Genomic DNA, 25500 nt, shown 5'->3' with positions numbered 1-25500 from the left:
CTCAGTAAATGTGTGCTGTTACCTCTCCCTCCATAAAGGAGTCCTCTGGTGTTCAGTATTGCTGCTGCTCGATTGCCAGCAGGAGAGACAATAGTGTTATGGTGCTGCAGTAGCTGCAACATAGTTAAGGTTTTCATTACAAGACTGATTTTCTTCCTAAGATCCCTCCAAAATGCCTAATAAAAGTTGTTTCAGCATCAAATTTGGCATGTGTGGTCTGTGACTAGCAGAATAGGAGTATGTTTGATTGAATAACTAGGTGTCAATCAACCCAGTGATCATTACCTCTACAATTTCACTGCAAAACAAGTGTGTCATAGAAATCAAAAATGATATTTATTAGAAGGGGCTTGGTGAGACATTCACTGAAGCGAAGTTGAACTGTTGGAAGGCAGATTTTTAGAATTAGCATGTCAGATGAAAGCCTGCTGTTGAGGGAATGATTTTTGTTGAAATGTAGTATTGGCAAATCCCACAAGGCTTTTCCTCCCTGCCCTCAGTTTCAGGGACTGCCTGTGGCTCCCAGGCAGCTGAAATACCCAGAGTAGGAGGCATGGCAGAAAGCTGCTTTTAAATGTTGCCTGTATTTCTGTATGGCCTGATGGAGACTTCCTAAGTTGCAGTTGGGTTCCAAAGTGCTGTGATGTCCAGGTGCCCAGATTCCATGTAAGAAATATGCCTGTTGTGGAAAGAACAAAAATCTTTCTCCTTGGAAAAACCCAAACCCCTAAGGGCTTCATGACAAGAGAGCATCCAGCTTTCTGGTATGGCACATCTGCACATGCTGTCTGGCTCCTTGCACATCCTGTGTGCATGTCACCCATCCCACTGAGACGGGGTGGTCGGGAGAGGCAGAATATGAAGTTTGGGACCCACATCAAAACCTCTGGCCCTTTAGGAGACCAAGGATAGCAGAAAACAGTGTGAACCTTCCTTGACAGTGCTCTCTTTTCCAGTGGCTTGTGGTTGGTACTTCTGCAGCTTTTTGCTCTTTTAATATCCCTTCTCTGAGCTTTCTGTCCAAATTACCTCTTGTGCTCCTCTCCTCTTCTCTGCCCCAGCCTCAGAGCAAGGGAACAAAGGCAGGGCAATGAACCATCAGTCAGGTTTCTCAATCATATGTGGGGAGAGGAGCGAGATGTTACCTGGTTCTGGAAATGGAAAGCATTTTTTGTGAATGTGCTGGTGGCAACCACTTTGGAGCTCAGGCTGGGAAGCCATGAACCATATTCTAACTTTGTAAATGAGCAGTCCTTAATCTTTGTTTTCAAATAGGAATCTAGGTAGTGTTCAGAGCCTGTACTGATCCTTGAAAAATGTGTTTAAACCCCAATGATTTGCATGTATTATTCTGATGTTTGCCTTCAGAACTATATGCAGCTGAGAAGTCTTCTAATGAGTCAGTCTGCCAAGTAAGGGCTAAATTATTACTTGCGAGTTTGTTCTTTCTTTTGTCTTATTACATTTTCAAACAGCCGTTGGATCTGCTGTCTAGCCTTCCATTTGTAATTATGAGTTTAATTAGCAGTGACTTAACTTCCAGGTTCATTTCTTGTTAACAAGCACGCTGCATGCAGTTCAGTAGCTGCACAGATATTTTGAGGCTCAGGTTTGGGAGAGCTTGTCTGACAGGAGGTCAGAATCATGCAGGAAAAAATAGGACATAAAATAGTAGGCTGTTTGCGAAGTCAAAAAGAGTTTAAATTTAAGATTTTATCAAATTGATCCTTAACATTCATGGACTGCATACAAATGCACGTTATATCTGCTTTTAAGTTCACAGCTGTTGTTTCATGGTTTGAGATTTCCTTATTTTCAGTTCAATCCCCACATCTCATGTGTTTTGGTCACAGCTGAAGATGTACTGAAGCTTAGTTGAGGTGGTAGCTTGCCACTTGGAAGACTTGGGTGCAAACTCTTTTTCTACCACAAACTTTGTTTGATCTTGGCAAGCTCAGCCTCCTCCCTGTCTCGTTTCCCTTTCTGTACAACAGAGTAACAAATTTTTCATATCTTGTATGGCACATTGTCAGTTCAGCTGCTTTAAAGATGATGGCCAGAAAAATGACCATGATATAATAGCTCTGCAGGTATCAAAAAAGATACATTTTCTGGGTTGCATACAAAACAAAACCAATCTCAAAATATTTTAAAAGAAAATGAGGAAAGTATTTTGAAGATGCCAGCTAGAGGGAAATGAACAAAGGTTTCATCTGCTGTGGTTAAGTGGATTTGATAGGGTTGATAGCAAGAACCTCACAGGAATCTTTCTGTATTTGCAGTGATTTTGTCTTGAAATTCCTTGTATTTGAAAACAGCTCTTCTGTTGTTAATATCATATGTGCCTTTCTAAATATTTCATCAGCTCTTCTTTTGTTATATTTAATTCGTGCTATGTTTTGCAGTGTCTGCGCAGCACCTCAGGCACGCTGGCAGGAGGCATGTATGAATGAGCATGATAAAAAATAATTATCGTGATTATTATTTAAGGCCTGTGAGCGAAAGCTTCAATCATTAAATAACCAGATTAAGTTCATCCATAAAAAAAAGGAGACTGAAAAGGAGTGCAAGAAAGATGCAAGCGAATGAGCAAGGACAAAAACTCAAAGCCTTCTTATCTTTCCAGAACATTCCCTGTTTAGTCCACGTGAAAGAAACATCAAGGGCACTGCTCTGCAGCCAAGCAGCAGCCCTCGAGGCCAGAACTTGCTGAGATTTGCCCGCAGGCACTGCTCGGGACAAGACAAAGCGTGGTTGCCAGTGCTAGAATCCCGTGTCTGTCTTTTCTTTAAATTTTCATTGATGGTGCTTCCCGGTGGATGCTCCTGGGAAACCTGGGGCTTCACAAAAGCTTGGAGCTATTTAAAAAGCTTTCTGAATGTTGGCATATGCCATTCAACTGCAGTTTAAAATGGATCCTAATTGCTCCTGTAATTGAGCAAGCAGGCAAGCATATAAGTGAAAATGTTTCCCAAGGATGTCTTTCTGGGCCAAATGAGAATATACAGCTGAAAACCAAGAGTTTTCATGCATTCTGTCTCTTGGGTTGCTGTTATAGAAATGTGGTGTATATTGGAGGTCAAAAACAAACCGAGAGGTTTGTTATTCCACACACTCTTCAACTCTACTTTTATGACACCTGTACTGTAGCATCTCTTGTTCTTGTTACTGGGAATTTCTGTGACTTAAGTGGGTTGAAGCATTAGCATTCAGATGCACGCATAGTTTAGAGAAGAAAATGATTTGGATATGATGTTAGCAAAATGTACCATCTGTGCAGGTAATAAAATGATTTTTCATTATTTTTTTCTTTTGCTTTGGAAAGGTGAAAATCTAGCAAAAGCAGCAGCCCTGATAACAGCCCATCAGAATTTACAAAGATTGGTTCAAATCTCATGTTTGATATGCAGTCTCTTTTTCTCGACTCAGATTGAGTTGTCTTTTAAGTCAGATTTTCTCATATTAATATAGGTTATTCACAGACTGTCCATGGAGTAGAGTAGCTGTATGATTTCTGCATACATTAAATCTCCTTGGCCCCTGACTTCGACTTTCATTGTTGTAGTATGTGGTTTCTTTTTATTACACAGGTAGTACCTATGTCTTACTGTGTTGGTTTTTATTTTCTACTTGACTCCTAAGGGATAAACAGTACAAAATGCCATAATAGAAGATTTTTGCCCAATAAAGAAGCTGATTTAATGCTTTATATGAACTGATCATAAAATCTAATATAACAGGATATTAAAAAAAGCAAAATAATGATTACTACACCAATTCAAACAGAGATGGTCTTAAAGCTTCAGACATTACCTAACAGTAAAGACTACCTCAACCCATCGTTTTTTAAGGACAAAAACAGGAGGAAGAAATAAAACTTCATGGTGAATTCTGTTTTGAAAATGAATCTGGATGAGGAACAACCATTAAAGTAGGCTGGCCAGTGTGCTTGAGTATTTGAGTTTCACTCCTGCAAAAGTATTATTTTTTTCCACTATATGAGGTGGATATTTATTTGACCTACAGTGCATAATTGCCTAACTGCTTTTTATGTGTCAGTGTATTATTCCATGTATTTGCCTGCTAGCTATATTTGCTGTTCCTTTTGGACTGATATATACTCTTACATGCCTCTATGGTATGTATCTTTGCCAGAATAGTATTTAAACAAAGATCTTCAAAGTAGAGAGCCAGGTAGAACTTGAAAATATATAAATATCTTCATGAGACTTACAAGTGTAATCAAATTTTGTATGAGATAGTTGGAGTAGAGGCATTTGTCTTTTTGCCAGCTGTGCTGTGGACACAGGAGCTTCAGTCAAGGGATGATGCAAACAGCTTTGTGCAGTAACATCATAAATCATATAAGCTAGATTCACTGGTGTTGTGAGGAGACTTTATTTTTTACTCTCTGATGTGTTTTTTTCTCCCCTGCATTTTTACAGTTCCCATGCATTTGCAGTATGTATGCATATTTAGTCAAATGATTGTACTGCTTTTGTGTAATCACTTAAAAAAAAAAAGGTGTTGGTTTTCTGGGTCCTGAAAGAGGTCCTGCTGACATTGTAACAGCTTCTTATAATTTCTTCTTAGGATTCCTCACATTAAGATAGTTTGCACATAGTCTTTGGTATGGTCTCTTTCGGGAATGTCAGCCCTCCTGTAGTCCTTTATGCTTTAAATCGTCTTCTCAAAACACTTTTTCCTCCAGTTCCTGAGGTCTGTGGAGGTCTGGTCTTTTGAAATCCATTATTTTTATCCTGTTTCTCTTGCCTTTTTTTTTTTTTCCCTGATGACAGTAAGCTCCATTGTTTTGCAAACACTTTTAATCTGATTCCTGTTCTCTTTGACATTTTCATTCAAATCTAAAATAGCCATTCCCCTTATAAATGTCTCCATGATAGAAGATCATTCTTTTTCACACCTTTAACTCTCAACACCTTAAATGATATATAGGATGCTATTTCATCTTCTGAAATAGAGTTGTACCAATACCAATACATTCTAAAATGTTTATAGACTGTCTTGCAATGAGGTGGAAACTTTAAACTTTCCATTTAAAGGACAGATTTGAAAAAATTAATGTCCTTATAGGGAAATTTAGAAAGTATACCTGAGGATGAAAAAAAAACAAACCAAAAAAACAACCCACAAAGAAAATAGCAAAACACTTTCAATAGATATAGGATATGAGTGTTTAGGAGGGAAAGGAGCTGCGGATTCTTAGTTTCCCTGCGAACTAAGACACTGCTGTTTATTACCATGAGTGCTTTCCTTTAAGTTCTTAGTTCCTGTGTTTTCTGGAGGGAAAGGAAACTTTTCTGGAAATAATACTGTGTTGCTAAAGGAAGAATTGCATATGCTCCTTCCACTTCCTGGGCTCATCTGCCTTGCAGAGCATTGTTTTCTTCTGCATGCGTGCCCCCATACAAGATAACACAGGAGCATTTCCAGACTCATCTGGAGACAGGGGATAGATTGGTGTTCCCTTACAAAAGCTATTTTGATACAGCTGCCAAAGTTCCATTAAAAGAAATGTAATCAAATGCACTAAAGTTGTTTGCCTTCTAAACCATTAAAAAACAGCCTAGGAGAATAAGCCACTGATTTAATTTGAAATGATTTATGAGTAGTCATATCTATCTAAAAAAGAATAGAAACCCATCAGTCAGAATGGGGTGGACGTTAGCTACTATGTTTCTTTCATATGGCAGTAATGCAATTTCCAAGCTCATATTTCAAGGTATGTAATTAAGCTATCCAGTAAACTAATTAATCTCAATGTAAGGAACAGCTACTTGGTTTTGATGTGATGCTGTCAGTGTTTCTAGTAAGAGTTCAGGAATTCAGGTGAGACTCTTGTTCAGAGTGAGGAGAGAGAGGCAAAAGAATAAGGTCTTATTTCTGTGTACCTCCTCGTACGTCGGGCTGATGTGAGAAGTACACCGTATAGCAAGTGTTTGCAATCCGTGTCGTCTGAGGAACAGGCAAGTGGGCCTCCAGACTTTAAAATATGCATATGTAATGCCTGCACTTTAGACATCAATAATAACTGATGAATGCTATATGTGCTGTCGGTATTAATGAAGAGCCCAATGTTTTGATTTCCCAGGAGTACAAAGCACATGTTCTTGCAATCAAGATGCCTCTTCAGAGCCCTTCTGTTTTCTTCTTCTCTTTCTGTCAACATCGATAGCTTCTGCTTTACTCCCCCTGGTAAGGGAAGGGTGTGAAGCTGTTTTCCAGCATCACTTTGTACTTCTGACAGATCTGAGCCATGTGAATTCATCCAGCTCCTTCACCCCAGCTGTGAGACTGCTGACACGGGTGCAGGCAGCAGCCCAGAGCTTTTGGCACCGAGATCTTCATTCATACAGTGTGTGACAGCTCCTGATAAATCAAAAGTTAACTAGGAGTTGAGTAGGACCTTATCCCACACCAGGATTTCATGGGTTTTAATGGAACTGCTCACAGTATATTAGTCCTAACGGTCATGCTATAAAGTACCGCTCACCCTGAGTAAGGACTTTGTAAGCCAGCACCAAGATGTCAAGCTTATCCGTTCCCCGCTTTATTTAATTAAAAAGCTACTCTTTGTCTTCTGAGTGCAAAACAGAACGGCAGTGGTATCAGTATTCATGACACCGGTTGAGAAGGCAGAAAGCAAGTTTTTCCCTCTCAGTCATTAATCTTCACTAGGATTTTTAGCTTCCAAATATGAGTAGTTGAACACACTAACACAGCAAACAATTTGAAGTGCATCTGCATAAATAATAGAGGTAGTTTGTTATTTTCATTACAGGTAAAAGCGTGTGTCAGTCGCCAGATGTGTTTGATTCAGACAATATGATTTTCGTGCCAACTTTGTGATATGTTTGATTTAGGTGAAGTGACTGAAACCTGCTGTTGGGACTGGGTTGCTGTTAAACACCAGCTGCAGTTTTTATTTTAATTAATAATTTAAGGAGTGGAATAACTTGCTTTAATGAACTTGTTAACCCTTAAAGCTACTCGCAGGAAGGTCATAAGGGCAAAATGATTTAAAAGGAAAGCAAGAAAATATTCAAAGGTAGTCCAAATGATGTATTTTTTTCCCAAACATGTTAAAAGCTCTTGAGATGTTTTCATCGTCTCTTCTTTCCATTTTAATTTTCTCCTCACAGGCTAACCCAGATTTTTCAGAAGGACTGATTATTCTGGATTGCAGGGTGAGCAGTAACTCATCATAGCTGCTCTGAATCCCTTTCCAGGCTTTTAAACTGAATCTGCAAACATCTTGCAGATATGTTGTTGTGCCAAAACTTTCCTCGATTCGTTCTGAAAATCTGCCGAGTCATGTAGTAGTGTAAAAGTGGATCTGAGCATACGAATGAAAGCTCCAGCTTTTGAAAAGCTGGACATGAATCTTACAAAAAAAAAACTTGAAGGAGATTTCTCTGAATGTCTCTTTGTCACTGTCTACTACGTTCACTTGTTAAATTGCAGACATGGTGGTCAAACTGGGTAGTATCTCAAGGGTATTAATTTGTTAGACATATGGAAAAATGGGGTGGTGAAGAGGGATCTTCTAAATACCTCTTGTGGATATAAAAGAAAGGCTGCCTTCTGATTTTGCTCCCTCAATTAGACATAAGATAACTCCTATGTGATCATAAATATCCATCATGAAAGAAACTTAATTCGGAGATCACAAGCTATGGGGCACCAGTGGATCCAACTTTGAGATGCAAATCTTTGGAAACGAGCTTCCATTGCTACCACTATTTATTGAGTTATTTGTTCTGCTATTTTTGTTTTTAAAAATATCTTCAAGCTAAGTAATTATAACTTCTGCTTTAAGGACAAACATGATTTCTTTATCACATGATAACAATGCAGAAAATGTAGGGCATCCGGAAAGAAAATATTTATTACAGATAAGCAACAAAAAACCCCCCATAGTTGATGGAAAAATCAGCAATCTGAGTGACTTACGCTTTTGTTGCCTGGAGGAGCTCTGGAGAAGAGGAGGATTGGAAGTATAGTTAGAAACATTGGACTGGCAATCAGGAGATGTTTAGCTTATTTCCAGCTGCTTAACAGATTTTTTTATGTGCAGTGCTGGAGCGGAGCCAATGTCAGCTCTAGGCAAAATGAACTTCTACAATCCAGCGACAAGTCAAGTCACACTCATGCAGATCACTGCAGATGATTGGAGTTGCCAAGGTGGTCCTGAGGGCATCGTTTAGAAATAACAATGGATAGGAATAACCAGAAGTCTAATTTTGTTTACAGAAGAACCTGTTTTACTGATGATGATGAGAATCCAGTTTGAGTTTTGGATCCAAATTTGAGTCTCACAGCCAGAAAAACTCTTAAGTCTTTTTTTTTCTAAAAATGGGCATGTATCCTAAATAAACCACTGGCAGATACTAAGAAGTTCTGTGAACAATGGGACACAGCCTAGTTGCATGGATTTTTGTCCTGCATTTCCCTCACTTTGATTTCAGTAAAAGTGGTGCAGATTGTTCTGAGATCAGTAAAGCAAAAGCAAGATTTCAAGTGATTGTTATAGAGCGGTTTTTTTCCTGCATCTTAGACTCTTAGAAAGTACACGGAGCCTACAAATGTTTTGCCAATACGCAGTGTGTAGCTAGTAATTAATTACTATTAAAATCATAAACATGACAGTGTATCACTTTTTAATAGCTCAACTGTCTTCACATTTCAGTGACTATACATACCATTTGTTCCCTTATTTTAAAACTTAATTATGCAGTAGCTTTGTTGGAACAGAGTCCTAGTGAAAACAGTCGATCTGCAGTAAAATTGTTGCTGTATTGTGAGTTTAGAAGGCAGTTTGGTTTAGTTTTCTTGTCTTTTCCTTTGGATGTAGGAACTGAGGTTACTGGAAGTTGTTTCAAAGAAATTAAATCATTGTGGAAGCTGTACGAGTTCTGTGCTTCTAGTATTTTATGGACATATTATTTGTCTGTGTTCTTTTGCCTTTTTCTTACTCTTTGTATGTTTGTCTCCTATCCTGGAAACCCTTACGCATGTGCTTTTGTTTCACTGATCTCAGCAGTACTGGTCTACCGGTTAGGTATGCTAGATACCCTAAAAAAGAAATTTCTTTAGGGCAGCAGAAAAAAGACAGTCCTAATCCTTCACTGGAAGGGTGACAGAACTGTTATCATCACGGGTGACACAGGGGACATGTAGCAAACCCGCTCCACCTGTGGCAGAGATAAAGCTGGCTTTAGCTTCTTTCCCCCAGTAAATCCATAACTGAATGTTAGATTTTGCTTTTGGTTGCACCTACTATAGGGCAGTGAGTCCAGACAAAGGCTCATAGATGCCACCACACTTCCGGCAATGACCGTTATTGTCATGAAAGCAGCCGCTGCAATGCTATTACCTGCTGAGGAATTTGAGTACTATTTATTTAAACTATAGTAAAAGTATGTAGTTGACACAGCAACATGTTCTATGACAGATGTCAATTAATTGTTTTGTCCACTGGATGAAAGTCCCTGCCCCTTTGAAGTCACGTGTAGCAGCTGATCCTGCTCCAGTGATGCTGACAAGAGCATACAGAGCTGTAACTGCCTGCACTGTTTGTCTCTTTCTGTGATTTGGAAATGTTTAGTCCTGGCGTGAAGGGCTGCAACTCCATTGATTAAATGTACTTTAATCTCTCAATGCTTATGGCTTCCCTTGTAGAGACTCCCATGAGGCTTTTTCTGGTAAGGCTTTTGTTTGAAGCAGGTAGTATTTTTCATGGACAACTGATGAAATGAGTTGTATATGAACTATAGAATGATATATTTGCTGGTGAAGCACTTGATCCTGCAAAGTGTATACTAAGCATGCAAGTTCTGCTGCCATTTTCTACTGGGCTACCTTGATTGGTAAAGTTAAGATTTTCCTTAGTATATTTGCTGAAGAAGCCTATAGCTCTGCACATCACTGCACTGAGACAGAATTAAGAGCATTTAAAGTGAGCATTGCAGTGCAATGGGACAATGCAGAATTTTATCATGTCACTATATAGAAGTTTCCAATGTAATGATTGATTTAAGAGCTCAGCTCTGATTATTCATGATTTCAAAGAAAGTCAAAGAGATGTACAAACTAAAACCATGAACCTGATTCTTCTGAAGTCTAGGGTTATTAGATGTGGAGATAAACTTGCTTTCATTTTTATATTCTCTGTACTAAGGCTACTGCCTTTCTGATAATACTTTGAACAATTTTATCGGCCAGATTAAGAATAATCTTTAAAGTGGCTCATCTTTTACATCCAGTCCAACACACACTGGTAACGTTCCTATGTGGACATGGAACAAGTGTTAGAAATTTATAGAAGTATGTCATAATAACCTTTTCTTTTTTTTTTATACACATGTACTTTTAAAGACAGGTCAGTTCAAATGTTATCTCATTATTCAACTAATATATTACTCTCTGCAATATAATTGAAGGCTTATTAAATATTTGTTGCACTAGTATTCAGGGGCACTAACTGCTATGCTTTCTTCCACTTTTAAGTGAGCTTGTGCTTTTGTAACTTGGATTCAGCAAGACAGTGAACCTTTTCCTGCAAGTCAGTCTATCATCCCCTGGTGGCCATTTATAGCCGTAAGAGATGGAATTTTTTTTTTTTTCATGATCTTCAAGCAACTTGGATAAGCTAGGTCTAAAGAGTGTCTTTATGTGGAAGTTTGAACTCCATTTCAGATGTCTTAAGACCCACTCAGAAATTTTACTTAAACCTGGAGATCCAAAGTTCAAGGATTGTTCACCTGTGAATTATGAGCTAAGGCTCAAATCCTGTGCCTTGCAGCTTCACAAATGGGTATAAAAATAAACAGGACTCAGGTCAGGGTTCAGGTTCTGAATGGAAGGATCTCCTGCTCATGTAGAAATTATCTGTATCACCACACTACTACCCACAACCTTGATTCAGCTCTGCAGACTATTTTCTCACTGGAGGTGTGTACAAATAAGAAGCAGATCCTGCAGAGTCTGTCCGGCTTCCAAGTCCATCTCAGTGGGTGGACTGATGTGGTCACCAACAATAAACACCTTTTTCTCATTTGTTCTCATTGTCTTGGCAAAGACATCCATGGAGGGTGTAATTCTGAGCAATTTTTTGTCTCGGAATGTGGACGCTTTTCTGCAGTTCACAGTAGGCAGAATTCTCTTTCAACTTATTGTTTTCCACTGGTGATAACTTTATCAAATAAATCTCTTTTGAGGTATGAACTTATATTGCAGGTTTCAGCTCACAGGTATTTTTTGGGCTTAAACTGATTGTATAAGGTTGTCAAATCAATTTAGCTACTTTTTTTTTTACTTGAAAATTCAGTGTGTTTGCTTTTTTCCCCATGCATAAAACACCTATTGCCCTCTCATATATCCTGTTGAGAAAACAGTTATAGTTAGGAGCTGCACTTATGTTTAGTTCTGTAAATGTAATGAATTCTTAGCTTTTGAAAAAAAATAAATTTAAAAGAAAATAAAGTAGCTTCAAGGTATTTTAAAATAGAAATTTGGGACTTGTACCATGCATTTTGTGTATGCATTTCTAAGGATTCATTTAGGCAGAGCAGCTTAGAAAGTCTGTGGGACACTTTATTTTGATGGCAGCCATCACCTAAAATATTACACTGCCTTGAGAAAAAAATCTCAGGGTTCTGGTTATTCAGTAAAAGAAGAAGACAGTTTTCTCTGCCAAATGTGAAAGAAACAGTAAATTTATTTTACTGTCCGTATATGACTTAGCAGTTAATATTAATTAAGAAAAATAATTAATTTCAGTTGAGAGGAATTATTTATATCTTATTGTTTGACTAAACATTCATAGTGCAAGGAAGGAAGAGGTTGCTCTGAAGTGTCCTCACAACGTGGAAGAACGAGGGTAGAGTGCTGATCATTACTTCTATGTCTAACCTTAAACTTTATTATTCCTAATGGTATATGTGCAGATGAACAAATAGCAGCTGAACTGAAAAATCTTGCCAAATTTTTAAATAATACTGTGGATTTAGACATGTAGAAATATTATTTCCCCTTAAGTAACAGAAAGCTGGAAAAATCCTCAGTTTTATGGTGTCAGAACACAGGCAGTTATGAAGACTAGGGAGATACTACCTCTAAAGCAAGGAGTTGTCAGGATTTTCTCACTATAATTTTTCTCAGGCTGAAGTCAAGATAGAATACTACATTAATTACCGTGATGTGTAAGACAACTACAGGATAACATCATGGTGCCACTGATTGGCCTCTTTACAGTAATAGACTTTACATACACAAGTCCACATGTGCAGCTTGCTACAAACTTTTTTAAAGTTTAAGAGTAAAGACGAGGAATAACTCAGTAACCAAGCGTATTTTTTGCCTTTTTCTTTGTTCAGTTATTTAAAAGACCTTCTTTTAATTAAAAAAAAAAAGCTACTATGAAAAAAAAAGAAAATTGTCCTTTTTAAATTTAGTAATGTTAGGGGCCTGTTTCTTCTTTATTTTTTTAATTTATTTAATACTTTGATCACATCTGATGATCATGATGACTCCAGTTGAGTTAACTCATCAGCAGTTACTTCAAAGCACCTCGTGACAGCTCTAGCCTGTTGCTTAGGCAAGACTTGTTCATATTATTAATCTAGAAAGTCTTGGGTTTATAACAGTTACAGACTAAAATAAGCACATAGCGGCAGCATATTTGTAGTGTATATATCTACAGCTAGACAAGTCTTACTTGCAAGAAAATGTCTCCAAAAAGTGTAACTTCACATATTGTTCTGGCAATTATTTCTGGCGGTCTCATTACAAATATTAGTACAGCTATTGCCCATTTATTCTGTGGTATATAGTTTATGTCAATATGTTTTTTAAAAATAAAACTAGCAGAGAATCTAGTTTTCACTTGACTCTACGTGAAGTAATTGCAGCTCCACTGGAAATTATGTATTTATATAGAAAGCATATCTATGTGCATTAAATATTTTGGCCACTAATACAGTTTCAAAAGACACCATTCTTGTTTAGATTGACCACAGGTGCGTTTACTTAAATCAGTTGGTCTACATATACTTGTCTATTATAGCAGTCACACAGTGGATATATTTATCTAAAAATTGAAGTTTGGCTCCTATAGCTGTGAGAAAGACTGGCTTTTTCCGCTTTATTAGTTTTATCTTTAATCACACTTACAGAGAGCCCTTAATGGGTTGTGAGATCCAATAATTGTGGTGGTAAAGTTAATGGGGCATATTGTTATCCTACACATTTTTGTTGCAAATAATTCTATATATTAAATGCATGAAATCTTTGCCATGAGAAATTGAGACAAGAGTTTGAGTGCCTAAAGAAGGTGGGTCCAGCTAGTGGCTGATTGCAGAAATAAAGCTTAAGAACGATGAGAGCAGCTGCCCTTACAGAATTACAAAATTGTAAGATACAACCAATGTCTGAAACACAGCAGTGAATGATTTTGTCTAGCAGTGGCAGATTTGAGGGAATTAAAAGAACATTGTTTAAAAACTGCACATGTAATTATCTTAATTCACCCTGTAAAAGCCAGGAGGTACTAATCTCCATTCAGTATCTTTTGTGTGTGTGACTGACCCTGCCATTCCCAGATCTTTTGATCACCTCTCTGGCCATGGAGACACTGAGCATTGCCTCCACTTTCAATGTAGAAATACAGTACAGAGACATTTTTTATACAGAGTAATAACTGTGGTCTAAAGCATTACCTGTCAGGATAGTTTCTGAGATAGGTTCTTGGCTAAGTGGTCCATCTGGTAGAGACATAAGGTTATTTTCTCACTCAGGCAGTCGCTATCCTTCTGAATTTATGCTACAGGAACCACTTGCAAGCTGTGTTACCTACTGTGCCCCTCGCTGTATCCTTTGACGACCATCCGTCTCTCTCACAGGGTGTTTCCAGTGGTGGGGCAGTAAGGAGAATTTGCTGGGGCAGGAGCTTTTCTTACAACACAGCAAACGGGGCACTGCGAGAAAGGCACACGTCATCACAATATTCCAATTCCTCTGTTCCAAGGAAATTCTGCCAGCTCAAGGGGCAGTAGATTATCTTGATTTAAACCCTGAATTTGCTCTCTGTGTCCTGTAATGTTTAAAGAATTGAAGAAACTGCACTGCTCATAAAGCAACACGTACTATGCTTTTGAACAGTACTGATTGTCAATAAAATGTAATTTAGCTAAAACAAAAGTACTGATTGACAGTAAAATACAATTTAGCTAAAACAAAATGCATATTTCTGATCAAACTTCCACAGCAGCAGAGGCAGTAGAAGCGATCCAGAAAATGCTAATGTTATTAAAACTGCGGTTTCAATTATATTTTTTAGATCTAAACTCTCGTGTTCAAACTTTCAAGCAGAATGGCAGCATGAGCAGTAAGCACTTGTAAAGTTGTTATCAGCTGAAAGCTGTGTTGAAGAATGGTGGCTAGGCATGTTTCTGCTACTGTGCTTCTACCAAACATGCACTCCTACCCACGCTGAAATCTGTGCACCAAACCTGGTGTGAAAAAGGTTGCCACAGAAACCCTCCTGTGTATGTTGAGTACCTTCCTCTGTCATTTGTATACAGAATGGCAGAAATGTGTCTTTTAACAGCCAGAGCATCCACCCCCAGGATGTAAGCAGTTCCATGGGATATGATGCAACTTCTTTCAGAAGATAAAGATGGAACTAAATGTAGCATGTAATTGTTTAGATTGAGACTGGAGGAAAAATGGTGCCGTTCAATGAAATGTACAGGAAACATTTGGGAGACCAGAATACAACTTTTGGGATTGCTAAAGAAAAAGAGAAGCAACACCAATGCAAATTTTCTTAATTTTCATTGGAATTTTGAATTTCCAACAACCTCAAGGTGTTAGTTTTGTACTTTACCAAAGTGCCATATAAAGAGCGAGAGACATAGCAGGAGGTTTGGGGTTTAATGCAACTCCCAGAGTTAGCTCAAATCCAAGCGTGCAATGTATACAGAGAAAAAATTGTTCACACAGTCTTACTTAAAGCTGCTTAACAGCTTAAAATGATAAAAAGTCCTTAACACAATTTAAGAACTTAAACCACTTAAGTGTTCGAAGCTGCCTGGAAGTTTGAAGAGTTTTGGCAGAGATGGGATAGTCACCCCTGCTGAGCTGCAGCCCTAGGGACAGGAGCTGGTGGATTCCGGCACAGGGGCCCATTTGGATCCAAATTTGGGAGGCCTGGAGGTGACATGAGGGAGAAGATGGAAGAGTTTTCTATGGATTTTTGTGTATTTATATGTCTGGGTCGCTTTGCTTTAAAGTGTTGCAGGGAATCTTACAAGAATATGAGGTGTAAGCAGTGGCATCCCCCCAGTGAAGCAGGGAAGACGGTGGCAGAAAAATATTGTCTATGACAAGTCTTGAGCTGTGGAAAACAGTTTCAGTTCATGGGCCAAGGAAAGGCTCTTCTGGAGCACTGGGAAGAAAGCTTCTGCAAGAGTTCCAAGGCAGAATGTTTTGCTTTTGTGGCTTCAGGTGTTGGAGGCAGATGGGAGGTGGCATGTGTGGGTCTTGCAGATGTTTGAGAAGTTTGGGGTTTTGTGTGTTTTTTTTCCTGAAATATTGTTTTGGGGAAAAAGAAATAAAGGATGGGAAGCAGAGAGAGGATTGCTTTAGTTTGATCTCAAACAGCATTAATCAGTTGGTTATGTTAGAAGCATGTTGTTATTATGTGAATTTATACGTTTATAAAGCACAAAATAAACCATTAATTGTGAGACAAATAATTCTGTGATTCAGTGAGATCCAGTCTGGTGCCAGCTGCTGCACGTGGTGATCAGTGGTTGAGTATGTGTGTGTGTGTATCTGTGTGTGTGTGTGTGTATGCTCAGGTGAACAAGATGATGGCACTGCACAGAAGCCAGACTTGAGGACAAAGGAATGAAGGCTCAGGAATCCCAGAATCCCAGAATGTTAGGATTTGGAAGGGATCTCAAAAGATCATCTAGTCCAACCCACTGCCAGAGCAGGATCACCTACAGCAGGTCACACAGGAACGTGTCCAGGTGGGTTTTGAAAGTCTCCAAAGAAGAAGACTCCACACCCTGGGCAGCCTGTGCCAGGACTCTGTCACCCTCACAGTGAAAAAGTTTTTTCTAATATTTTTATGGAACCTCCTATGTTCCAGCTTGTACCCATTTCCCCTTGTCCTGTCATTGGACACCGCTGAAAAGAGCCTGACTCCATCCTCCTGACACTTCCCCTTGACATATTTATAAACATTTATGAGGTCACCCCTCAGCCTCCTCCAAGCTGAAGAGACCCAGCTCCTTCAGCCTTTCCTCATCTGGGAGATGTTCCACTCCCTTCATCATCTCTGTGGCTCTGTGCTGGACTCTCTCCAGCAGTTCCCTGTCTCTCTTGAGCTGAGGGGCCCAGAACTGGACACAAGATTCCACATGTGGCCTCACCAGGGCAGAGTAGAGGGGCAGGAGGACCTCTCTCGAATGGAAATAAAGGCGGAAGATGGCTAGGATGTTTCTTCTGATGGCAGTGATGCCACTTTAAATGTTGTGAAACTTGGCCTGGTTTTCGTTGATGCAGACAGTGATTTACACCTTTCTGTGTAGAAAAGCCTGTAAAACAGGGGTGAATTACATTCTGTACAATTTGAAAATAAATGGTGCATTCACAGCCACTCATGTTGAGGCCCATTTACACTTCCAGAGTGGAATGATGAGTAAATGAAAGTTGGGCCTGTGTGCGAATGAAAAATGCTTGTTTTACCAGAGACTGTGAAAAGAGAGAGAGTGAGCGAGACTTAGTGGAAATTGGAAGCTAAGACTTTTATTTGTTTGTTTAAAACAGTCATATTGATTTGGAGCTAGATGGAGTACAGGTGTAACTGCAAACAAATTCTCTGGAATTCTGCAAGGTATTTCTGGTGATGCTGATGAGGCTGGAAATTTATATTTATAATCTGAGTTTTTCCTGTGCTGGAGTAAATCTTTATTGCAGTACATTCTTGTGCAAACTTGGCATCGTAATATTTAATATTAATGTTATCTGTCAAAAAAAATCTTTACTGGAGTGAAAAAAAGCTCAAGTATGATTAAACTCATAAGTTCTCAACACAATTAAATTACTCCTTGGTTTTCTTTTATGATGAGGAAAGAGATATGAAAATGTTACTTAGTGAGGGTAAGTGTTTTCTGAGTAATGACACAGAAAGAAGCCATTTAATGAATGAAATCTTGATAATGTACTATGTAATACTAATATCTCAATATCACTTGAATTGCAGAACATTTCAGGATCTGTCCAAACAAATGGATATATCTTATGGTACAGTCAGGGATTCAGCAGTGTATGAATACTTTAAAGCAAAAGGGACCAATCCTTTGGAGCAGGATAACACATTTGCTGAGCTGTGGCGGACTATCAGTAAGAATAATGGGGCAGATAATTGTGTATCGAACCCTTCCGAAGGCATCAGGAAGGTAAGACTGGATCACAGGGGTTTTAATGTAATTTTTGTGCCGTATCAATGTTGTTTGCATGGAGTTAATAATGCTGCATTACAGAAAAGCAATTACATAGTTATTTCAGAAAAACTCACATCTGTCTAAATTTCCTTTTAGTAACTCAGTGGCAGATAAGAATCATATTTTGGGCTCATGGTTTTGAATTAAGTACCTTAGCTCTGCCTAAGTCTTCAGTATATAAGTCCTTCTTTGGGTCTGAGCATAAGGTTTCTCAGTTTCTTGGGAACTCCAGAAACACCATTTGAATGTCATTCTTTACATTATTCAGGTACTAACTCTTGTCCTTTTCTCATTTGAAGAGGGTGGTTTTTTTGTGAGTTGGCGGACTGGATTTACTGGAAACATGAGTAAGCAGCAAGGGATTCGCTGAACTCATTTCTCTTAGAACAGAAATTTAGCGCAAGATTTTCTTTGTTTATTCTAAACTTTAAAAAATGCAAATTCAAATGTCACTGTGCTTTGACCTAACTTTCATTTCTCTCAGAAACAGAGATATTAAGTACTTTTTTATGCCCCGTAGCATTTAAAGTCAATAATAAAACAGTTTGGCTTAAAAAAAGCACAAGCTATTTTACTTCTTTTTTTTGTGATTTTTTTTTTTACAGTTCTTAGTGAGTGGGTGCTCTTTAGCTGTGAGATTGTAAATACTCTGTAAGCCTACTGCATGCTACTATTTGTGATTTGTCTAGGCCAGAAATGTAACTAGATTGGCAGGCAGTTTAGAATACCAATTATATTGTTTGTATGGAGCTGGCAGCTCCATCCTAACTATGTGATAATAACTTTTCATGTTGTTTTATTTCAATATTGTAGGGTGATTTTTATATAACTTGATCAGCTCATTCAATTAACATCAACAATAACAAGATTAACTTCAGTCCCCAAAGCTGACCAAGGCTGCTATTTGATTAGACACCTACATAAAATCGGCTTAATGTTTAATAACGTTGTCAACTAAACCGTTGTGTTTATAGTTTAAATGTTGTTTTTCCTAGCTCATTGAGCTCTTCGAGTAAACAGACAAGTTTTCTGTGTTAAGTATTATGGCTAGAAATTTTGTTTTTTCTAAAGGAGAGTTGATGTCAGCCAAGGAAATGGGACTTTCCATCCATAAACACGTAGTGCTGCCTGAAAGAGATGTAAATGTGCTTTAAGAATGTATTTTATAGAAAATGGGAAATCTAAATCTCTCTAGCATGAAAAAACATTTTTCTGAATGAGGGCTTGCCTGACAAAATGCAAAAAAAATCACTGCTACCCTCTCTCCCCTCCTCCCCCTTTCCATTTTCTTCAGACAGCCTCACAGTTCAGCTGCAGTTACAGACAGAGCAGTGCTGCTCCCATGCAAAGCAGGGGAGTGCTGCTTATTTCTGGTACAGGCAGGTATTTCAGATTTTTATCTCTGTTCTATTTACCTCTCTCAGTTTCCCAGAGATATTCCTCCTCCCTTTGACTGCCTAAAACTAAAAGGATAATAGCGGAAAAAAGTCCTGAGCGCTTTTGGTTGCCATGGCAGAGGTCTCTTTTCAGATACATCACAGACTCTGTAGCCACAGTGACCAACTCCCATTGTCAAGGCAGAGCTTCTGCAACACCGACAGAGCTACAGAAAGGGCATTAATGCACTGCAAAGTCACGTGAGCAACAGAAGGATGTTTTGGAGCCAGGGAAGGGGCAAGTTGCTTTTGTCATACTCCCAAGGTAGTTGAAAGCCAACAACAGATGAGAATTAACTAAAGCTGTCGTATGGAAAGTTTCTTTCTAGGTCAAGGTAGAGCCAGGATCCCCAAGAGGCATGCAGAGGGTAGTTCCTGCTGTCTTATCCCAGGTGGACATTGGTACTGGGATTGCACACATTTCTAAGCTATTTGTAAATCTCAGCAAGCTGTTTGCATAATACCCACTGGCAATCAGTTATTCAAGGTAATCATTCGTTACCACAACATATGTAATAGCCTGTGGCTTTTTTCATAGTGGGCAGCCATTTTTGCCTGTAAGGAATGAGGTTATGTGATCCCTATCTAATCCCATATATATCTTTATATACATACATACATGGGAGAATTAAACAGTTATTGTTGTATTTTTTAAAAGCTTTGCTTTTGTAGAGACTGTTTGTTGCCCTGTCCAATCAATTTGTTGCCAAAATTTCCTTGAATCCTTTCTTTTCTTCCTGTGCATCACTTTTGATGAAAACTGATCAAAACCAAGTACAGTACAAAGTGCGAATGTATTATTGATTTAGACAATGACACAGGAAGAATATTACTTCCCTTTTTGGGTTCCTTCAAAAAGTTTCTCTCCTTTAAAGAACATGAAACATTAAATGAGACTTTTTCTTGTTGAACAGTCACCCCTGTTCATTTTTATTTTGTGGGTAAAAGTAATTTAAAAGTTCAATGGATGGGATTTTTTCAAAAGTATTTTTTCCAATAATTTGTTGTCCACGATGAATTGCATATTGTGAATTATGCTTGCTCATCCATATGTTTTCATGGGTCCTCATAAATTTCTCCATTTCTTGACCCATCAGCCTTTGGATTAAAAGCAAATGCTTCCTTAAAGCCTGAATATATTACATGCTGTAGTGGCTCCTTAGTTATAATAATTTTAAAATAATTTAATCAGGATTAAATGGCATGTTTTCTTTCTAGTAAAACTGTGTTGCTTCTCTTAAAGCACTTTTTTAATAGATAGCAAATGTTATCCAGTCATGTTTTTGAACTGTTCCACTAATGCCAATGTAAAGGTCACTTTTTGATATTTCTATGATACAAGCCATATAATGGGATCAGCTACAGGGACACTCTGTTCTGGCTGAAGATTAATGACGAATGTTGCATTATTCTGGCACTTTTGTCTTTAGTGTGGTAGCTTCTTTGTAAGGTTCAGATAAATCACAGACATGGCAGTGATTATTCTGAAATTCATCTTTTTGCAAGTTATTATTATTTCTTGCCATGCTTTCTTTGAAAAACCATTTTACCAGTCAATTTTGATCATTTTACTATCAGTAAGCTAGAATTCTTTGAATAATATTCTTCCATCTCCCTCCATGTTGAAAAGTGATATTATGAGGTTGCTTACTCCTTTTCTCAAGTATTAGCATTTTCTTTATGGTCCTTCTTATATGTAGGAAGCAATCTTCCTTGGCCTTTTAATTTTTTATGATTGTGAAGCAGAAATGTTTTCAATATAAGTTTTGCCTAGAGGGTTCTTTTTTCTTAAATCTGTTTTCTTAAACCTCTTCAACCAAAGATAAATCTGGTGTCTTTGGTGTAAACCACCATATTAGTTCCACCTAGGTGGAATAAATGAGTGCTGCTTTGGCTGAATTTCTGTTAAAGGGGCTTTTGAAAGTTTAACTGAGCTATTTTTGTTTTGCTCTGTAGTACGCCTGCATGCTGAGAGTCTCAATAAGGCCAAAGCAAAGGAGAAAAGTATGAAAGCCAATTGAAAGTCTGAAGTGTAAATTTTAGCTTATTATTCCATGTTTCATTTCAATCATTCTTTGTTCAAGCTATCTTACCTATTCTCAGCTGGTATTTGCCACATGCCTTTTTACCATCTCTCTCTCTATTATTTTTGCAATGATATCTTATCACTAGAACATTTTTATTCTATTTCCAGCCCTAAAAAACATACAATGCAGGCTTTAGATGGCTGAGCTGTGAATGCAAGAGCCTGAGGGTATGGATCTTTGCTGTATTGTGATTAGGACTTGGTTGCATGCGTAGGTACATCTATGCCATATGCAACTATGGAGTCTAGATAGGTTTCCTGCTCCTGTATCCCATGGGTCAGTGCCAGATGTTTCCTGTAATTCTGAAGTCTTCCTACCTCCAGTAGCCCTCTGGCTGGAAGCAAAGGAGTGTGCACATGAGCATGCATGCCTTTTTTCATATGATAAAAATGAAAAGCTTAAACTCCAAATGAAAAGCTTTGGTTTGATTTTTGGTTGAAAATAAGTGCCAAATGGATTTTATTTGGCTTTTACTGCTTGCCTAGTGAAGGTATATAAAAAGCAAACATAAATACACAAGTATGTGTGTAGTCGTGTGTCATATACATACGTTTTTCAAAGTTTTTCAGTTTTTCTTTAAGTTGAACAAATGCTAATACTGCTTAGCTTTCACAGTAGTTGTTAACAGGAATGTGAAGGATGCTGAATTTAGACAGCAGGTCAACATTTGGTCATGGAGAAGCTTTCTGTCCAGTGAACACATTAATAGTAAGAGGACTCCACTCCTAAGAGAAGAAAATGAGGCAAATGGAAGTTTGGGAAGAGACTAATCTTCCTTTTGGAAAAAAGAGATCTTTGGAGGGTCTGGTTTTGGCAATCAGAGAGGGAAAAGAGTCTTACATCCAATATTTCTGGGAATCGAGAAGTAAGCGTAACTAAGAATTGAAACTTAGATTCCTGTAACATGATCAGTCTGTCAGAGAAGTAATGCTCTGCAGATGCGATAGCACTAGATATAGTGATTTATCTCATAAAAAATCTAAAATTGATGTGAAGAGACCTGGTAAACTTTGTTCTTGATGACTTACAGTTGTAGGACACAGCTTAGGATAGCAACGTCGCAAATGCAAGAGTAGACCTTTTCAAAAGATCTGCTGTCCAACATTGGAAATTAGTGTATAAAGCTCTTTCTATATAAAATAAGATACAGAAAAACGAGGCTTGAAAAGTAGAATCAATAATGTGATTTTTCTCTAGCCATTGTCTTATAATTGAAATCAAATATTTGAGGAGGACTGCGATCCTCAAGTATTACTAAGGAAAAGATGAAGGACATACATCATGTTGTCAGCATTCTTTTCTAAATTGTAAGTTTGAAAAGATGATTTACAGAGCAATTTTGAAACAACCAAAAGTATAGCTCTTTAAAACAAAAAAACATACATACAAAATATTAACCAGAGATATGCAAGACATGTTAGCAGAGTGATTTAGGCCATATCTTTTCTAAGTCTTCTCTTTCAGCACATCTGCCAGGCAAGTTTTTGTTCTATAATCACAGGGATTTTCAATAAATTCTGTGTACTGTAAAAAGTGCTGTTCTTTTCTGCCCCATGAGTACATGTGTAAACCTGGGCAGCTTTCTATCATAGGTAGCAAAAGCCTGAGTACTATTTACCATAGAACACAACCTAAGAAGTGCAAAAACAGGGCTTTCTATGGTCCTGCTCTGCCAGGAACACCAGTGGGACTGATATCTGTGGCCTGTTATCCCTAACCAGGTAGGAGGCCTGTCAGCACCATCGCAGGTGTGAAAGCATAAAATGTGAATTGTTGAAGCCATCGGAGGAAGAGCAGAGGGCAAGATGCAGAGATTTGCCACTAACAACCCAGTTAGTTATGAGTACGTGATAATTCAGAAAGTACGTTTGTGGAGCACTTTTTAAGCTTCCAAGAATGTAGGTTCCTGGCTGAGTATGGGTGAGACGCCTTGAGGAATCACTCCTTTGCCCTCCTTTAATTTTTTACGCATCCTTATGTTGATACGTTACAAAGCCTTTTCTGGGTGTCGCATATAAAGAGTGATTTATTTGTTCTTTCCTGCTTCATGCCACCATTACCAGTTTAGGCAGACAGCCAGGTATACTGCTAAAATGCAGATGTGAAAGTCTTGTTCTGATCTGGTTTCATATAGTGACATTCAAGTGAGAGATGTTTTTAATGAACACGGTAGTTTAATAAGTTGTGTCAGCTAAATCAATGTGTGATTTTAACAGCAGAGTCCTGTAGCTCCTAATTGAATAATTCTTATAAGGCCCATACTGCAGTTTACATTTTAATGATGTTTTGTATTAGTATAACAATAGTTGTCTGAGGCTATATGAATTAATTATTGCTACTCTGAACTGACCAGAGAGGTGGGAAAGCAGAAACTGGGGACAAATCCACAATGGTGACATGCCCTTAACAAAAAATTATTTTCAAAATAGTCAGCACAGGCTCATTTAAATCTTACCAGAGAGGAAGGATATAATATTTTTACTCTGGTTTAACTCAGAAGCAAATGAATTTGAGGATCTTTCATTGCCTCAATGCAGATGAAAGAGAAGCGGGGGAAGAAAGTGGATTGTGGCAGGTAGCTTACAGAAAATCCAGACAACATACTTTTAATCTTTGTTTCCCTGGATTCTACCCACTAGAGGATAACTCACCCATTTAATTTATTTTCATGTTTAAACAGCTGTCAGGGGCTTCAGAAAGCTAAGGTTTATATCAAAGCGCGGTGAAATAAAATTAGCTTAATTGCTCAACTGAGGAATCCAATATAACAAAACACCTAAGAGGGTCTTACAGGCTTACAGGTGAATTCAAAACTGAACTTACAAGAAAATGGAAGATATGCAAAAGTATGAGCTAATTCCATGTCAGAGCTGCAGCCATTTGCTAGGGGAGCTTGGTGATTCAGTTCCCACAAAGAAATATATGCAGGATTTTAGTTCCCTGCCTTTCTGTGTTCCGACCTAAAGAATCACCTGAAGGTTGTTTTTTGTGGTTTTTTTTTCTTTTTTTTTAAAAAAAAAAGTAGTCCTGGAAGCCTACATTCATGACTACTCATTTATTTGCATTAGACGTTCCAGCCAATCTGTTCCATTGTGCTCTGTATGTTCACTAGAGACTTAAAAACATACTAGTTAAATGTATTAGGAAACCAATGATTAGTTTAACTAAACAAAATGATGACTTTTTTCTTCACTGAATCCCTATCCAGAGATGTTTCCTACATCTTATGTTAAGTAAGGTGATTTACATTCATCATATGCACTGTATTCAGGAAGTGATTTGAATCCCAATTAAGACTGGCATTTAAGGACGTCTTCATGGGTGTGTACTAAAATAAAACAATGTTTGTCTCAAAACTGAGGTAATAGGAGATGCTGGTGATTCTCCTTACCTATGAAAAAAAAGAGGGAACTCTTTAAGATCACAGGATGTGTTTTGTTACAGGACTAACATAGTTCTCGGAAGGGTCTTTGTTTATTTACACATTTATATGAGAAAACTTGCGTTTTGGTGATGGTGATGAATAGGAAGCACCTCTTAGTGCTCATGTTGTACCTGTCTAGTTACATGAATCTATGGAACCAGTCACACTCCATGTCTCCTAAAAAACATACATCAAATTCCATCAGCTAAAGCAATAGCTTTCATTTATAATTAATAACCTGTTATGTAAGTCTTGGCTATACTTACAGTTGGGTATGTTATCCTAGATATTCCTATTAAAAATGGAAGACATCATAGAGAGGTTTGAAGTAGATGAAGTGCAGCTGGGAGGGAACAGCATTCGAAATGTACTAAGATGCTGGAGGTCTGCAGATAAACCGTGACCTAATGAAATACCAACACTGACTAAGGACAGACTCAGGTTTTGATTTGCATGGGTTTTGTCCCACCTAAAAATGTAGTTTGGTTTAGATTGTGTTGTGTTTGTGCGTTATTTACAGGCAAAAAAAGGAAACTATGCTTTCCTGTGGGATGTGACGGTGGTGGAATATGCTGCACTGACAGATGATGAATGCTCCGTGACAGTCATTGGGAACAGCATCAGCAGCAAAGGATACGGGATAGCTCTCCAGCATGGAAGCCCCTACAGAGACCTTTTCTCCCAGAGGTAAACTGAAACACAACTTGTTTTAAACGACTCCTCTCTACAATCAGCAACTGTTTGTGATTCACATTAATTTTGGCAATTATTGAATAAAAGACAATGAATAAGTAACAGCAGAGAGGCTGTGAGTTCAGGCTTCACCAGAGCTGCTCCTTCTGCTCCGTGTGCATCTGCTTAGGGAGAAGGGGACTGGAGGTCCTTTTCCTGCCAGAGGCAGAAAAACGACTGATCTCCTCAGAGCTTTATATGAGCCAGGGTAGAGATTGAAGAGAGATCTTTGAGTCATGCTACATTTTGCAGGCGCTGAAGCAATGTGTTGCTCCCTACAGCAA

General features: G+C 38.2%; 1 protein-coding gene across 1 annotated transcript in view; it reads left to right on the top strand.

Annotated features, from left to right (window-relative positions):
- Positions 1-25500, top strand: part of GRID1 (glutamate receptor, ionotropic, delta 1) — a gene marked incomplete at its 5' end in the record, with an annotated part of 95748 nt that overhangs the window by 50965 nt on the left and 19283 nt on the right. Inside the window, 2 exons of the mRNA XM_009868504.1 lie at positions 17297-17492; positions 25005-25171. Coding sequence (XP_009866806.1) covers positions 17297-17492; positions 25005-25171 — 363 coding nt within the window. The remainder of the gene's footprint in view (positions 1-17296; positions 17493-25004; positions 25172-25500) is intronic.

The sequence above is a fragment of the Apaloderma vittatum genome, unplaced genomic scaffold (assembly GCF_000703405.1).
Source record: "Apaloderma vittatum isolate BGI_N311 unplaced genomic scaffold, ASM70340v1 scaffold30834, whole genome shotgun sequence".
NCBI classification, from domain to species: domain Eukaryota; kingdom Metazoa; phylum Chordata; class Aves; order Trogoniformes; family Trogonidae; genus Apaloderma; species Apaloderma vittatum.
This window is presented reverse-complemented; position numbering and strand designations above follow the sequence as displayed.